This window comes from Bufo gargarizans, chromosome 11, assembly GCF_014858855.1.
Source record: "Bufo gargarizans isolate SCDJY-AF-19 chromosome 11, ASM1485885v1, whole genome shotgun sequence".
In the NCBI taxonomy this organism is placed as follows: domain Eukaryota; kingdom Metazoa; phylum Chordata; class Amphibia; order Anura; family Bufonidae; genus Bufo; species Bufo gargarizans.
In genome coordinates, this window is record NC_058090.1 from 79299067 (window position 1) to 79317482 (window position 18416).

General features: G+C 39.2%; 1 protein-coding gene across 1 annotated transcript in view; it reads left to right on the forward strand.

The window, feature by feature from the left end:
* The window catches only part of LOC122921324 (embryonic protein UVS.2-like), a 42186-nt gene that overhangs the window by 19280 nt on the left and 4490 nt on the right, over positions 1-18416 (forward strand). The window contains exons 9-13 of the mRNA XM_044271301.1: positions 14-141; positions 227-342; positions 1275-1500; positions 2029-2147; positions 2408-2618. Coding sequence (XP_044127236.1) covers positions 14-141; positions 227-342; positions 1275-1500; positions 2029-2147; positions 2408-2618 — 800 coding nt within the window. The remainder of the gene's footprint in view (positions 1-13; positions 142-226; positions 343-1274; positions 1501-2028; positions 2148-2407; positions 2619-18416) is intronic.

Here is an 18416-nt window from a genome sequence, read left to right on the forward strand (position 1 = left end):
TTTTTTTGGACAGTTTCGCTTTTTCAAACACATCAGGACAACCCACCATTGTGACCATACCGGTCCCAAACATCCCAATTGGGCAAAGAGATGGACTGAGTGTTCTAGATGTCTCTAAAATCAACCGGTTGTATCAATGCAGTAAGCTTTTGCAGGTCTACAGATTTCAAAAAGTTACATACAAGAGCGAACACAGTCATTGATTGTGTTGTGTTTCCCCTTTCAGATGCCTGTGCTTATTTACTTAATGAAAAGAATGGAAGTCTAACCTCCGCCAACTACCCATCAGCCTACCCCAATAATGCTAGCTGTGTTTGGCTGATCAGAACACCATCAGATCAGGTACCGTAGTGAAAAGGCACAACTATTGACAAAGAACCAGAGCTCCTTATTATTTTACATTAGACCATTTTTCCTTTAAATATTCAATGTCTAGTATACAAGGAAGGAGATGTTATACCATGATAAATTGTCGTCCACAGTCTGGAATAATCATTGATTTTAAGTTACAAACATAGAATGAATTATCCAAAAGTTATTAGTAGAGATGAGGGAATCGATAAAAAAAAAATTTCCCAGAACATCTGTGTTCAGGAGAATATAAATATTTTCTAATTTTGGATGGCTTGGTCAAAATGGTGGCCATCATTGTACAGGACAGAAGACAAAGAAAAAAGATATCTGCTCTCAAAATAGAATACATTTCTTAATAAAAAAAAATTAAAAAAAGCAGTATGCTTGTTATTACTGGCTAACATCCATTTACCCAAAGTCTTGTATGTCACCATCAATTTGACATTTCTAATGCTGTCTTGGCCTTCAAGAGCTTGAAAGAGATTTGATACAGTCTTAGGAGACCACAGAGTGTTATTCACAACTTTTAATGGCATATGAGTCACTTTGGAGTCGGTTTGATTCTATTTTTATTAGGATCTGAAATTAATAATTTGTGTGAACAGAGCACCAAATTTTTATTAAATTAGCAGCTTTTGTCCTTTTATGAGTAGTTTTACCATCAACTAATCCTATGTCATAATTTGTATCTATAGATGTGTTTAATTTTTTGGACCCCTCACTATAAGATTACCAGTAGTTTTCCAACTTTCATGATGTTTGTGTTTCTTCACCTCGATGTTCTAACAACCTTCAGCATTCTAGTTACTGTGTGGTCATTGTGGTCTATCTACAATTAGGTTAAATAGCTCTTCATTATTAATATTGGTGCTGACTCACACAACTGGTTTGATTGTCCTTTCCTTTCATTATTTCTTTAGGTTACATTGAACTTTGTTGCCTTTGATGTCCAGTCGTCACCCAATTGTATATCTGACTATATTAGGATTTATGATGGTCCCACTAAGAAAGATCCCCTGTTGTTGGACAGAACTTGTGGGACTGGGTTGATTCCTCAAATTATTGCCTCTACTAACCAGTTACTGGTTGAGTTTTCCAGTGACAGCAGTGTTGCTGGAGTAGGCTTTAAAGCCACATACAGCTCAGGTACACTATTACTTTCTAGAGTTTATAGTTTATCTTGGTATATTGTTTTTAACTTTTTCCATGCAATAAGCTATATTAAGCCAAATTCATGCAGCTATCACTAAGTAATTATATAGAACTTCTTCCTGTTCTTTGAAGATCATTTTTTAGCAGTCAACTCATTATTACCCACGCATGACTACAATGACTATATCACTTATCTATGAATACTTAGAGATACACAATTTACAATATGTGATGGTTACAAGTAGCATTTATGGACCCACTGAACCTAATAACATCTAAAAAAGTATCTCTAAAATCTTAGAGTACCATTGTAAGGTTTTAGCTACAAAGTATTTTTTATGGGGCTCAGATTTTCTGAAAAAGGTTCCAAATTCTCAACAGCTAAAATCAAATATAGTTTTACATTTATTTCTCTTTTTATTCTTTAGACTACCATTTTAAACGGAATGGACAACCAAATATAAAATAAGTTGTATATGAATATTCTACTTCAATAACGATATTAAATGATATTTCCCACAGTGCAATGTGGAGGAGCGTTCTATGCACCGGAAAGAAACTTTACATCCCCTGGTTACCCCAATTCCTACCGCCCAAACATGAATTGCATCTACACCATTACAGCTCCTGTTGGAAAGAAGGTAAAGTATTTTTTTTCAACTTGTCCAAAGCTTCCCCTAAAATATATATTTTTTATTTTTTCAGTTATCCTATAATTTCTCTCTCAATTTTTTATCTATATTTAGAAAAACATATCAGTGTCACAATTTTACGAAATATTTCCACATAATTTTTACTAAATACAGAAATGAAAATTTTATAAATAAAAATGATATGGAAAATCTTGGAGTCGGATCACCTTGTGATATGATATTACAATGTACACTTTTGCTCTTTACAGATTTCCTTCAAGGTTGCTGATTTTCAGACAGAGGCTAGTCAGTACTGCATCTATGACTATTTAGAGATCCAGGATGGGTCCAACTGGAAGGGTCCATTCTGTGGGAACTATAAAATCCCTTCCTTTACCTCTCAAGGCAATTCACTGTGGCTGAGATTTGTTAGTGATGGCAGCAATCAGTTTAGAGGCTTCCAGGCATCATATAAATTTGGTGAGTACTAAAGCCTCATATTTATATTTTCTTAACAATTCACAGGACATTATACCTATAGGTGGACTATAAGAATGCCTTCACATGCTGCAGATTGAAAAAACAACTTCATGCCCCTGTATAGAGTTTACATTTTATTTAAATGAATTGAACAGATTTTTAGTCTGCAACAAAATCTGCAGAATTTCAAGGTGCTTTACAGTCATGCAATCAACATAATGTTATCTTGAGGAAAGACCATCTAGTCAACTTGCATGATATGATATATAGTTCTTTTTAGAATAAAGTATAGAGGATGTTCTCTTTGGACAATGTCTACTTGTTAGAAGTTTCATTTGTTAAGATGCAGATGACAAAACATTTCTTTACAATTAGCTATAATCAGTAGGGAAACCTAACAGTAAGTGTTTAGTTTCTCTGTAGTGCCACCATAGACAGTATCAGATTGGTCCAGAGGAAATATCAGTGGGCCCGAGCTCTCATACTATAACGGGCCCCAAAAGTCCATTGAAAGTCCATTGTCTGCTTTTAGAGACAGTATATTCACACTAGGGTCTACTTACTTGAATCAAAACCTATTTGACTTTATTGATGTTATGAGGGTTTGGCCCTAAGAATGGTTTTCCTTGGTCAGCTCAAGGATTCCTAGTCCAACCCTGACCATAGGACATATTAAGCATTACACAATACCCATTAACTCAAGGGCTTGTATGTGTAATGAAAGATAAAACAGATCCCCCAGACATACGGATGTTTTTGCAGAAGCTCCCCATTATGGTAAAGAATTGAGAATCCTGCACAGAGGATCCTTCTTTGTTCTACAATTCACTAAAATCTATATGAATACAGATATGGATGGCTTCTTTAAAATATATATTTGTTTGCCTATCCTTTGTTAGGGCTCTTCCATTAGGCAACTTCTGTCCACACATGCAAGGATTGATGCTATGCAAGTTGCGCAACACTGCCTTCTTAACAACCCGAGACACACCTAGTAGGGAATAAATGATCGCTACTATGATTGTTTGCCCCATTCAGTTTTCACATTGTTGGCAGCACATCCCCAGTGTATACACAACCATGTGCTGCCAAGTACTGTACGTGAAAGATGTGATCACCCTACAAGCAATATTTTTTTATTCCTGATAATCGGCCTGTGTAGAGGTCCCAGGACTTCAGGCAGTAAGCGTATCACATTTTGAGCCATTGCTGGGACCTCCAATGATTTGCTGGTAAATGTGAGGTAATACAGTAAACAATGTTACATTTTCCATTCCACGGCTGCTAAGAAGCATTACAGTTTTGATTGAATATAGTGGGATTTCTGTGTAATAACTAAATCCAGAAAAAGATGATATTTGAACTGGTTTTCTACTGGCTAATAGATGAGGGTCCTTATGGCATCCCATTCCTCTTTTATGTCTGATTTATAAAACTATTCTTTATATAATCAGACAAACCCCATTGTGCTATAAATAAAAAATAACTTCTCATTTTCTTATCACTTTATTGATTTTCTATCGGTAATATGAATACAGTGGATTGAATTTGAGATTTTTATTTGTTTTTCTTAATCCATGTCTTTTTCTCTGCAGTGTAACTGGGGATCGTCAGACACCGGAATACAGTGCAGTGTTACTAGTTTACTCTACCTCCTCACTGAAGATATATCTAAGAGATGCTCTCGACTTTCTTTTACTTTAGAAAATTGTACTTAATGGTAGTGTATAGACAATACATATGACTTCTCTGTCCATTATATACATGCCTTCTAAAAAAAAAAGTCTTGCTAATAAAGTTTCTAATTGCATCATCTATAATGGTGAATATACAGTTATTTTATGTGTACTAATAATGTATGTGTGATATTAGAGATGAGCGAATTTCTCAAAAATTCGATTCGGTCAGTTCGCCGATGTTCTCCAAAAATATTTGATTTGATCCAAATTTGTTTGTGGCGAATCTTGTTAAAAACAGCTATTTCCTGGCTGCAGAGAGCCTGTATAGTGGTGTAAAAAACTGTTCCTTGCAGAAATACGTATAGGGAGTCTGCTGTGGTAGTGAAACAATACTGTGAGTTAGTATGACACGCAGGTGACAGGCGTCGCTCTTAGAATCACTGCACACTTCATGGGGCCAAAACTGACCAAATAACTCAAGTGTGTACTCAGCCTTACAGGTCAATGTTGGTGCGAGGTATAAAGAAAAGTGCAGAGGCACAAGATCCTGCTATAGTGTGAAAAAGCGCACTCCTTTTACACCGCCGTCAGCTGATTCCACGTAGATTTCTACAGAGCCTGTTCTATTAAACATTTATACAAGAAGAGCCCCCGACAGAGTGGAGTGGGTGTCAGCAGTAAATTTGTGTTGACGTCACAGATTATTTTGCCCTTCCTCTGATCCGCCAGAACAATAACTCCAAAAAAAAGGATACTGTCTGTGGAGCATTCACCTTCACTCGGTCAGAATGTGGTCAGTATTGCTAATGCCAAAAAACAGGAGTGGGTCTAAAAAAGAGATGACACGTAAATGGAATATTTTCATGTCTTCTGTGTTTTGTACCCACTCCTGCTTTTGGCTACCAAAACATAAGCCAATTCTGATGCAAAATACGGACCATGTCATTCAGGCCTTACCACTGCTACATAAACAGGATCTGTTGTGTGTCTCATTGTTCCATTCTTCTGACAGATCAGGGTGAGGTGGCAGCAGCATGAGGAGACCATAGAGTCTTGCAGTAACAGAGTGTGGAGGTGGCAGCAGCATGAGGTAACCACAGAGTGGCCCAGTGACATAGTGGTGAGCTGGCAGCAGCATGAGGAGACCATAGAGTGTTGAGGTGGCAGCAGCATGAGGAAACCACAGAGTGGCCCAGTGACATAGTGGTGAGCTGGCATCAGCATGAGGAGACCACAGAGTGGCCCAGTGATAGAGTGGTGTTAAGGTAGCAGCAGCATAATGAGATCATAGAGTGGTCCAATGACAGAGTGTTGAGATAGCAGTAGCATGAGGAGACCACAGAGTGGTGATGTGGCAGCAGCATGAGAAGACTACAGAGTGGCCCAGTGACAATGTGGTGAGCTGGCAGCAGCATGAACAGTAGAGATGGACTTGCGGTTCGCCTGGCAGTCGTTTGGCGGCGAACTTTGCTAGTTCACCATTCGCAGAACATGCGAAAATATGGCGATGTCCGCCGGTGCCATATTCCTTTGCATTGTACCAAACTTTGACCCATGACACATCCATCAGGTGGGACAGGACAGCCATTTGAGACGATTCAGCACATGGACACAACCCCTACCCTATAAATAAACCCGATCTGGCAGCCATTTTACATTCTGTTTTTTGTTATTGTAGGGAGAGGTTGCTATGTGGATCAGGGACAGACTGAAAGGAATTTTTGAGGACTAGTATAGGTGTGCTATAGAAAGGTGTTATATACTGAGGGTTGTGATAGAAAGTATATTATATTAAGTCTATTTGAAGACTGGTATAGGTGTGCTATAGAAAGGTGTGATATTCTGAGGGGTGTGATAGAAAGTATATTATAGTGCATTTGTATTGTGCAGCAGTTGGGTGCAGTTCTGCTAAGATACCACAGCTATATAGATGGGCAAATGTTGTTGGATTAACTAATTGCAACTGGTGTGATAAACCTGTTGTCCGAAAAAAAAAAAATTAAGGAGCTCAATATACCTGATTCCACAAAATACTCATTAAGTGGTTTGATATTCCTGCTTTAACAAAATACTGATTGAGGCCTGCGATACACTGGTTACCACCAAATATTGATTAAGGGGTTTGATATACCAGCTTCCAGCAAATACTCATTAAGAAATTCTATATACCTGTTTACACTAAATATTGAAAGAGGGGATTGATATACCAGCTTCCACCATATATTGTTTGAGGCTTGCAATAAACCAGCTTCCACCAAATATTGGGGTTTGATATACCTGCTTCTAGCAAATACTTATTTTTGGGTTTTATATACCGGCTTCTACCAAATATTGATTGATGCCTGCGATAAACCAGCTTCCACCAAATATTGTTTATGGGGTGTGATATACCAGCTTCTAGCACATAGTCATTATTAGGCTCTATATACCTGTTTCCACAAAATACTGATAGAGGAGATTGATATACCGGCTTCCACCGAATGTAGATTGAGGCCTACGATACAACGGCTTCCACCAAATATTGATTAAGGGGGTTTGATATAACATCTTCCAGAAAATTCTTATTAAGGGGTTCTATATACCTGTTTCCACAAAATACTGATAGAGGGGATTGATATACCGTCTTCCACCAAATATAGATTGAGGCCTGCGATACACTGGATTCCACCAAATATTGATTAAGGGTTTTGATATATCGGCTTCCAGCAAATACTCATTAAGGGGTACTATATTCCTGTTTTTACAAAATATTGATAGAGGGGATTGATACACCAGCTTCCACGAAATATAGATAGAGGACTGCAATAAACCGGCTTCCACCAAAAATTGATTAAGGACTATGATGTACCAGCTTCCAGCAAATGCTCATTTAGGGGTTCTATATACCTGTTTCCACAAAATTCTTATAGAGGGGATTGATATACCATCTTCTACCAAATATTGATTGAGGACTGCAATACACCAGCTTCCACCAAATAATGATTAAGTGGTTAGATATACCAGCTTCAAGCAAATACTCATTAAGGTGTTCGATATACCAGTTTCCACAAAATACTGATAAAGGGGATTGATATACCAGCTTCGACCAAATGCAGATTGAGGCCTGCGATACACCGGCTTGCACCAAATATTGATTAAGGGGTTTGATATATCATCTTCCAGCAAATACTCATTAAGGGGTTCTATATACCTCTTTTCACAAAATACTGACAGAGGGCATCGATATAATAGCTTCCACCAATTATAGATTGAGGCATGCAATAAACTGGTTCAACCAAATGTTGATTAAGGGGTTTGATGTATTAGCTTCCAGCAAATACTCATTAAGGTGTTGTATATACCTGTTTCCACAAAATACTGATAGAGAGAATTGATATACCAGCTTCCTCCAAATGTAGATTAAGGCCTGCGATACATCAGATTTCAACAGATATTGTTGAAGGGGTTTGAAATGCCAGCTGACAGCAAATACTCATTAAGGGGTTTATATTCAAACCGGATTTCCAAAAAGTTGGGACACTAAACAAATTGTGAATAAAAACTGAATGCAATGATGTGGAGATGGCAAATGTCAATATTTCAAGAGGACAAGGACAACCCAAGTTGTTATCAACGCTTAGTTCAGAAGCCTGCATCTCTGATGGTATGGGGTTACATGAGTGCGTGTGGCATGGGCAGCTTGCATGTCTGGAAAGGCACCATCAATGCAGAAAAATATATATTTAGGTTCTAGAACAACATATGCTCCCATCCAGACGTCATCTGTTTCAGGGAAGACCCTGCATTTTTCAACAAGATAATGCCAGACCACATTCTGCATCAATCACAACATCATGGCTGCGTAGGAGAAGGATCCGGGTACTGAAATGGCCAGTCTGCAGTCCAGATCTTTCACTTATAGAGAACATTTGGCGCATCATAAAGAGGAAGATGCAACAAAGAAGGCCCAAGATGATTGAACAGTTAGAGGCCTGTATTAGACAAGAATGGGAGAGCATTCCTATTTCTAAACTTGAGAAACTGGTCTCCTCGGTCACCAGATGTCTGTTGAGTGTTGTAAGAAGAAGGGGAGATGCCACACAGTGGTGAAAATGGCCTTGTCCCAACTTTTTGGGGATTTGTTGACACCATGAAATTCTGATTCAACATATTTTCCCCTTAAAATGGTACATTTTCTCAGTTTAAACTTTTGTTCCATGATTTATTTTCTATTCTGAATAAAATATTAGAAGTTGGCACATCCCACATCATTGCATTCAGTTTTTTTTCACGATTTGTATAGTGTCCCAACTTTTTTGGAATCCGGTTTGTATACCTGCCACAGAAGGGGAGATCAAGGAAGATCCCTGGGTAATTTCACTGAAGGATACTGTGCAACTTACAGTGAAACAGATACCTCCCTCACACAGAATCAAGTATACTCGATTGGAGATGTATATTGGATCTGTGGGGATGGAAAGATAAGATCTAGACTAGAGGGTTCCTGTAAAGGTGAATGTGCCCTTGCTAAAGCCATCATGAACATACACATTTTCACTGAAAATGAAAAAGATACCAACACACATATATGCAACGTTGTGCCCTCCCAAAAGGTAGCTTCGACCCACACATATATATTGATGCAATCGGGGTCCCTAAAGAATTCAAGGCCAGAGGTCAGGTGGCAGCAGGATTTGAATCCATAATTCCCCACATAACAATCAACAAAAATGTAGACTGGATCATTATTATTCAGTTTGAGGGTTTATGGACGCCCCCCCTCTTTTTGAAAATGAGATGATCTATATGTTGCTACTTTCTAGGAGTATGATAATATTTAACCCCTCAAGATATAGGAGAATATAGCTCTCTTCCCCCCTCCATATTTTACCAGTTTGACATCTTTTTCGGGTGTATTGGAATCAGTGGCCAGTGATTCGGTACATCTAGACTACAGTGTCTGATATTTTGTCCCATGTTTTATGTTTTTTAATTAAGTATTTTTGATTATTAATTCAATAAATTGAGGATATATTTTATTATGCTCTTTTGTTTTGGTGAGCTCCTGTCTTCTGCTATTCTCCTCCATTCATTCATTTCATATGAATTTTGGTTTGCAGCATACTTCCATCTTTATTTTCTGTCTGCATACCTGGCTTTTATTCATTGAGGGGACATGCGCTGACAGGTGTCTCACCTGGTACCTTACTGCTTTTGCATTTTGCACATGGGTTTGATTATTTATTCTGCATGTGATTCCCATGTCATACATATACTATGTACCATGTTTTGTGATCCGTGTGCTTTTTCTTCCCAGGGTGGCGTTTTCTTCTTTTTTGTCCTCCGCCCCCATTTCATCATGTTCATGGCATCATATTTATTTATCCATTATTCCCATTTATGTCAATTTTAATCATGTCTTAATAAAGCATATATATTTTTTGGTATTATGAGCTCCCATCTGTTCATTTTCGCTATTTAACTCTGAGCTTTTACCGAGTCTTACCCTTTGTGTGTCCCTGCTGTTAGGGTTTACATCGGTTTAGACACTGTTCTCCCCTTTCCCTATACAGGGACACTGTAGGTCATTTCTTGTTTTTTTGACATCCATCAGGTGGTACAGGACAGCCAATTGAGACATTTCAGCACATGGACATACCCCCTACCTTATAAAAAAAATCTGATCTGGCTGCCATTTTATCTTCAGTGTTTTGCCAGTGTAGGAAGAGGTTGCTGTGTGGAGCAGGGACAGACTGTTAGGGACACCAAACGCTATCTAATAGGGCCACAAAAGTCATTTTAAGCACTAATATAGGTGTGCTATCGATATGTGTGATACACAGAGGGGTGCGATATACTTATAATATACTTTTATAATCAAAAACACATAGATCTATATAGTGATCACCTGGAAGTCAGGGTCCTAGGGGCTAGGGGCTTACTAGGGCCATTTCTATATATGATAAGGTTTCGGACGGGGTCGCTCTTATCAGGGCGGGTGGTCTGTGGTTAGGCTATCAGGGCCAGAATAGCACCCCCCTGTAGGGCAATATCAGGGACAGTTCGTTCATCCACCCTGTCCTTCAATACCACATCATCATCTAGCACAGGGATGGATGTTTTTTTGCTTTCCCTCCTGGATTCATCGATGTGCACTGGAACCCCCCCCCCCCCCCCCGGATTGTGGTAGGACATATGGTTTCTGATTTGGTGCCGCCGAGCACCTGATTTAGTGCTGCCGAGCACTTGTTATTGCCTTCCACATCTATGCTTTTTGGTTAACTTTAATAATTTCATTTATTTTCATTTTGAGGGATATCTTTTCCATTCACACGTTCGCAAAATAGGTCCGCATCCGTTCCGCAATTTTGCGGAATGGGTGTAGACCCATTTATTTTCAATGGTGCCAGAATGTGCTGTCCTCATCCGCGGATCCTCACTTCCGCATCTGTGCTTCCGTTTCCGTCCAAAAATAGAACATGTCCTATTCTTGTCCGCAATTGCAGACAAGATTAGGCATTTTCTATTATAGTGTCGGCGATGTGCGGTCCACAAATTGCGGAATGCACATTGCCGGTGTCTGTGTTTAGCAAATCCGCAAAACACTTATGGACGTGTGAATAGACCCTCATAGTAAAATTATTAAAAGTTACGTTTTATCTTCATGTATATTCTAATGGATTGCCTTCCTTGTACAGTGTTATAATATACTTTCTATGTTAGACAGTATATTATAGTGCATTTGTATTGTGCGGCAGTTGTGTGCGGTTCTGCTGCGATACTGCAGGGTATATAGAGGGACAAGCATTATTGGAACAAATAATTTCTACTGGTGTGATATACCAGTCCCCCCCAAAAAAAACAGATTGAAGTGGGGTGTTATATACCAATATACTTTCTTTATAGTGCATTTGGGTATTGTGTAGTGCATTTGCGCATGCGAAAGTTTCATGGATATGCATGAAATCTATCTGCCCTGACTTTTGCCTGTCTCCTGAGTCAGGGCCTACAATTATGGCCTGTCCCCTTGGTGCTTTGCGCCAGTGTCTGACATGCGCGGGTTAGCTGCCAACTACATTGGGACTATCTCAAGTGGTACATAGAAGCCTGGAGGCTCCCCTGCAGTGACAATCAGATCCCTGTATAGGAATTAAAGGTTTAAAATCAGGGGAACACCAGGATAATGATCTTAGGGATAGGCCTAAGTCAAACAGGTTTGCGTCCACACCTACTGCCTGTTACAGGTGCATTAGAGATTTAATAGCTTTAATTCTTTCCTCAATGGTAAATTATGCAGAACAATTATATAATTGTTGTTTACTCAAAGAAGGCAAAGATTTTCCTGCTCTGGTTCCTCATTCATTAATTGCATAGTAGATAGACTATTTTAGATGAGTGTTTTGGGAGATTGCTATGTGTAGAGGCAAAAGATTAGTTCCCCGGCAACTAGGATGCTTTGATACCATGCTCATGTTCTGTAATTTTTGAGCATGTGTATTCAGGCAGGAGGACACAATGCATTTTAGATTATGCGGTTTCAGTGTGGCCAGACTTCCATGTATACCACTTTAGTAAGAGTTCATATTGCTGCTGCTATGTTGAATAGATTTTGTAGGATACATCATTTTTTGAATGATTTCAATAATTGCCCTCTTCATCCTTCTCTACCTTTCGCCACTTCCAGCCACTCTGCTTTAATACCTGTAATAGATGTTTAACTTCTCGGAAACCATGATCAAAGGAGATCAAAACATCTATGGGGGTTGTAAAGAGCCAGTGCAGAGTCATAATTTCCTTGCTCTGCCATCTGCGGGTACAAATATCTTAATATGACAGCCAGAAGCTTGACGAAGGTCTCCATTTCTACCATCTTTTACTCTGTTATTAAAGAGGACCTTTCACCTAAAAAAAAATATTTAAACTAAGACTATAGCGTTACTTACATGCCCCCATGATTTCTTGAACGTTAATTCTTTTTTCATTCTGTGCCACCGTTTGTCCGCTATGCCCCCCGGAATAATTCCCGCCATCTATGCTAATGAGCCAGCCTCAAATGGGCTGGCTTTAAAAGTTCTCCCGGTCGTGATAGACGAAATCGCTCCAGTTCTCTGAAGTCTCGCGAGAACTGGAGCGTCTTCTCCCTGGCTAAGAGTGGAGCGCGCTGATTGGATGCGCTCCGTGCCAGGGAGAAGATGGAAGGCACGACCGGGAGAACTTTTAAAGCCAGCCCATTTGAGGCTGGCTCATTAGCATAGACGGCGGGAATTATTCCGGGGGGCATAGCGGACAAACGGGGGCACAGAATGAAAAAAGAATTAACGTTCAAGAAATCATGGGGGCATGTAAGTAACGCTATAGTCTTAGTTAAAAAAAAAAATTTTAGGTGAAAGGTCCTCTTTAAGCCAGTTAAAGGCAGTACCTAATACAGTGACTGTCAGTGTTAAACCGACAGCCATAATACACCCAAAAAATATATTTTGTAGTGTATGATGCTAGAGATCAGATGATCCCACGTTAAAGTCTTTATGTGGGATGAAAAAACAATTCTTATAAAAACTGTTAAAAAAAAAAAAATCACCAGCGATTCTTAACAGGACTGACTAAGAAACTGTACGAGAATGACTAATGGTAGCAATGATCTTTCAGCCTCATATACAGTTGCAAGAAAAAGTATGTGAACCCTTTGGAATTTTCTGCACAAATTGGTCATAAAATGTGATCTGATCTTCATCTAAGTCACAACAATAGACAATCACAGTCTGCTTAAACTAATAACACACAAAGAATTAAATGTTCCCATGTTTTTATTAAACACACCATGTAAACATTCACAGTGCAGGTGGAAAAAGTATGTGAACCCTTGGATTTAATAACTGGTTGAACCTCCTTTGGCAGCAATAACTTCAACCAAACGTTTCCTGTAGTTGCAGATCAGACGTGCACAACGGTCAGAAGTAATTCTTGACCATTCCTCTTTACAGAACTGCTTCAGTTCAGCAATATTCTTGGGATGTCTGGTGTGACTCGCTTTCTTGAGGTCATGCCACAGCATCTCAATCGAGTTGAGGTCAGGACTCTGACTGGGCCACTCCAGAAGGCGGATTTTCTTCTGTTTAAGCCATTCTGTTTTTGATTTACTTCTATGCTTTGGGTCGTTGTCCTGTTGCAACACCCATCTTCAGTTGAGCTTCAGCTGGTGGACAGATGGCCTTAAGTTCTCCTGCAAAATGTCTTAATTTTTCCTTCGATGATAGCAATCCGTCCAGGCCCTGACACAGCAAAGCAGCCCCAAACCATGATGCCCCCACCACCATACTTCACAGTTGGGATGATTTTTTGATGTTGGTGTGCTGTGGCTCTTTTTCTCCACACATAGTGTTGTGTGTTTCTTCCAAACAACTTTGGTTTCATCTGTCCACAGAATATTTTGCCAGTACTGCTGTGGAACATCCAGGTGCTCTTGTGCAAACTGTAAACGTGCAGCAATGTTTTTTTGGGACAGCAGTGGCTTCCTCTGTGGTATGCTCCCATGAAATCCATTCTTGTTTAGTGTTTTACGTATCATAGATTCGCTAACAGGGATGTTAGCATATGCCAGAGACTTTTGTAAGTCTTTAGCTGACACTCTAGGATTCTTCTTCACCTCATTGAGCAGTCTGCGCTGTGCTCTTGCAGACTTCTTTACAGGACGGCCACTCCTAGGGAGAGTAGCAGCAGTGCTGAACTTTCTACATTTATAGACAATTTGTCTTGCCGTGGACTGATGAACAGCAAGGCATTTGGAGATACTTTTATAACCCTTTCCAGCTTTATGCAAGTCAACAATTCTTAATTGTAGGTCTTCTGAGAGCTCTTTTGTGCGAGACATCATTCACATCAGGCAATGCTTCTTGTGCAAAGCAAACCCAGAACTGGTGTGTGTTTATTATAGGGCAGGGCAGCTGTAACCAACACCTCCAATCTCATCTCATTGATTGGACTACAGTCGGCTGACACCTCACTCCAATTAGCTCTTGGAGATGTCATTAGTCTAGGGCAGTGATGTCGAACCTTTTAGAGGCAGAGTGCCCAAACTGCAAACCAAAACCCACTTATTTATCGTAAAGTGCCAACACGGCAATTTAACCTGAATACTATAGTTCAATATAGTATATATTCCATGTACTTTATCATTTAGCTATTAAAGCCTGCCTACATTCAGTGCGCTGCCTGTGCTGTTCATAGTGCACCCTGCGCTGATAAATGGCAGGAAAAGTCTAAGGCATATTGGTACACCATAGACTTTTTTCACAGTGCGGGTGCCCACAAAGAGGGCTCTGAGTGCCGCCTCTGGCACCCGTGCCATAGGTTCGCCATCACTGGTCTAGGGGTTCACATACTTTTTCCACCTGCACTGTGAATGTTTACATGGTGTGTTTAATAAAAACATGGTAACATTTAATTTTTTGTGTGTTATTAGGTTAAGCAGACTGTGATTGTCTATTGTTGTGACTTAGATGAAGATCAGATCACATTTTATGACCAATTTGTGCAGAAATCCATATCATTTCAAAGGGTTCACATACTTTTTCTTGCAACTGTATCTATGATCTTTTCCTCATGTTAATGCAGCTAATGTGTGCCAATGATAGGCTTGTGTAAAATGGACCTAAAGACTAGCAAGTGTCCTAAAAAAGCTAGGTGAAGAGGATAATTCTTTTTCTCAAAAGTCATAATGTGTTGTATATATTCAGGCAAATCTGTATCTTTTCCGAAATAATGCTAACAAACTGGTAAAAGAAAGGCCATTTAATGAATAATCGTGTATTGAATGACCCAAAGTGATATCATAGAAGACAGTATTCCACAATCAGTTTGGGTCCTCCTGAACACAAAAACTTGGTGTCATGTTTACAGTTTGAAAGGAGCTTCAGTCACTGCCACTCCACTGAACTATAATGGAATGCCAAAGACAGCTTAGTACAGAACCTGACTGTGCTAATACACCGATCTGAAAATGTATTTAGGAAAGCAAAACTAATAATTGGAGTAACATTAGTCAGAATCTTGAAGCTCCAAAACACCCCCCGAACTAGAATAAGGTCAAGTTCATACACAGTTATTTCCATCAGTTATTGGAAGCCAAAACCAGAACAGAGATCAGGTGTAATGTAAAGATTTGCACCTACTATGTGTTTACACGCCCCTGCTTTTGGCTCACAATAACTGATTGTAATAACTGACCAAACAAGTTAAGTGTAAACTTGGCCTAAGCGGTGTATAGTGTAAGTGGTTCCAAGTCAGAATATGTATTTTTTATCTTCATACTCGGTTGCATTCCGACATTGCTCCAACAAACCAGCAGAAAACTGCATAGAGGACTCTTCTTCAAGTCCTCTCCATTATGTGTGTGAGCATAGGAATCCTCTCAGTGCATTTTACTGCTGGTTTGTGGGAGCATAGCGTTGAAATGCAAGGGAGTATGAAGATAAAAATTACATAATTGAACTCATCACCCACTTACACTATACACCGCTTAGTCTACTTTCTTATGTCTGGTTTGAATTCTGTCAGGCTGTACCAGCAGAGAACAGCCTGCCAGAATTCCCCGGATCTGGTGAGAATGTCTGCCGGCCCCATTAAGTATAATGAGGTCTGGCGGCTATCAGTACACAGACGGAGAACCAGCTGAATACTAACCGCTGCATGACGCCATGCCGGAATTTCACACTGGAGGTGTGAAATCAGTCTTACTCTAGTTTAGCGGGTGTTTCAGAGCTAACAGATTCCCTTTAAAACAGACAGAAGTAAAACACAAAATAGGTCATGTTATTATCTGAAGACAGATTAAGATTATCAATCCTCAACATATCTGTAAATATTACAAAAGGTGAACCATACTGCCTGAGCTTTGATATATTTGTAACGGACAGTGGGTATGGACCAACTGTGCCAACTAACCTGTTTGACTTTGGAATAAACCTAAGGGTGTTCTCCTGGCAGTTCCATGGAATTCACCCTTTAACCCCTGTACATGGATCTGGATTCACCACAGGGAAACAACCAGGTTTCTTAGTGTTGTTGACAGCTGTGACAGAGTGTATCCATAGCCAAAAGCAGCATTATATGTATATATTTTTATTTATTTTTTGCATATGTCTGACATACAGGAGTTAGACCAATAGATCAAAAATAGATCAAATTTGAATTGGACAACAAACTAAAAAACACGGACACAATAAAGTAGAAACCTCAAGCCCAATCTCATTACTGTAAATTCAAAAGTTTGACATTAAATTTATTTCACCTCACCCATCCACTTCAAAAACCCTCACTGTAAATTTTTCCTGTCTACTGAAAACTCCATCATTCTAAATCATACAAATTACAGTACTTCTGAAGATCAGGAACAAAGCAAACATTGTAAATGATTGGCAGATAATTTTAAGTACATTTTGCATGGCTGCAGCCCAATATAGTCATATGGTTTGGACAAAACTTAAATGGTGGAAGACTCCTGGGCACCAACAGAATCACATGTGCTTTACAGAGCTAGTCAAGCACCTACTCAGAAAGGGGTATGAGAAGCTTCCTGCAGACTACTTGCTGAGGCTGTGAGCCCTGTCATGTAAGACATGTTGGCCTTGTTCAGATTGAAACCTAGCACCTCGGTGATGCAAGGCCCCAGCGCTAACCTCTGAGCCATGTCCTGCTCTATTACAGCTGTGTCAGATTTTTAGAATTCCCTACATAAGTAAATTATATAGTTGCCCTCCCAAGTAGACATTATAAATCTAACTGTAAATAAATACACAAAATGTGTAGTTAATTAGTAACCAGGTGCAAAAATGTAGTTGTCTTCTTTAGCTTTGACACAGACACAAAATTATCAATGGCATAAAAATTACACCAAAAAAATGTACTGGAATGGTTCAACTAATTGGAAAACATCTCCTTGGTGGTCACATGCAGAGAGGATTCTAAACCTGTTATAGGCTCCAGGCTCCAGGCTGTTCTTTTGACCCTGAGATATATATTTAGTTCTGCTTTGTGATTGGTAGAGGTCTATAATTTACAGGTATATAAGGCATATACATTGAGCAGTAATCTAGACAAAGAAACAATCTTCCAATACTGTGGTGATAACTCCATAGCATGGGTGAGAAGATGTATCTCCTTCTCCTGTTTTTTGTGGTGGGACAGGTGACGAGTGTTCCTCTATCTGCATCATCACAGGTAAGTTAATTTCCTATGTCTCTAGTAAAATAGAATCTTCTCAAATGTTATTCCAGTCTATGCACATTTTAGGACAGAAGAAACAGCTACCATTGTCCCATTTATATGAAAGGGTAGTATAGAAATTCTTGCTTTTATATCAAATCGATCCCATTCAGATTGAAGTTTTATTAACTTATATTAATGAAGACATTTATTTTTCATGATGGGAGTTTTAGCCCAGTATAATCCACTTTAAAACGTATTTTTCATCATAGGCATTGTCAGTTCTGTTATAAGGTGTTACTAATGATCACATGTATTTCTTCTCCAGCTTTCCATACCTGGATTAGATGAACATGGTAAGAGCTCCTCAGTGTTATTTGGGCTGTCCTTCAGTGTTTGTGCCACTCTATATTCTTTAAGTGTGTTTCTGGTGTCTGGATTTAGTTTTACTAGTACCATACTTACTGTTCTAGTGAATTCTTAAAACATAACAATAATAATCAGCTCTTTCTTGTGAAAATCAAAGCCTCAAATCCTGAGAAATGCTTATTTTCATTTGTATGCAGCTAAGGTTTTCAGTGCACTGTGGGTAGAATTTATCAGTTCAGTGCACCATTGCTCCATCAGTAACACCATCCAGTATCTCCCCGCTCTGGTGTCATTGACAGTACTTGATATTTCAGAGCAGATAATTATAGGGGACATAGGGGAAGTCTAGTCCAAAAAAATAAGTGAAAAAAGTTTGAAATCATACAAAGAAAGATAGCATTATAGTTTATGCATTTCGGACACCAAAATATGATGCCATCTTGAGTAAGGCAACGCTTTTTATGGGAAGCTGGACTTTGCTCACTTTTTTGTATCTGTGTTTATGGCCCGTGCTTCCATTAAGTGGGACACACTTGAGCATAGCTATTTTTCATTATAGGGGACATCTAGT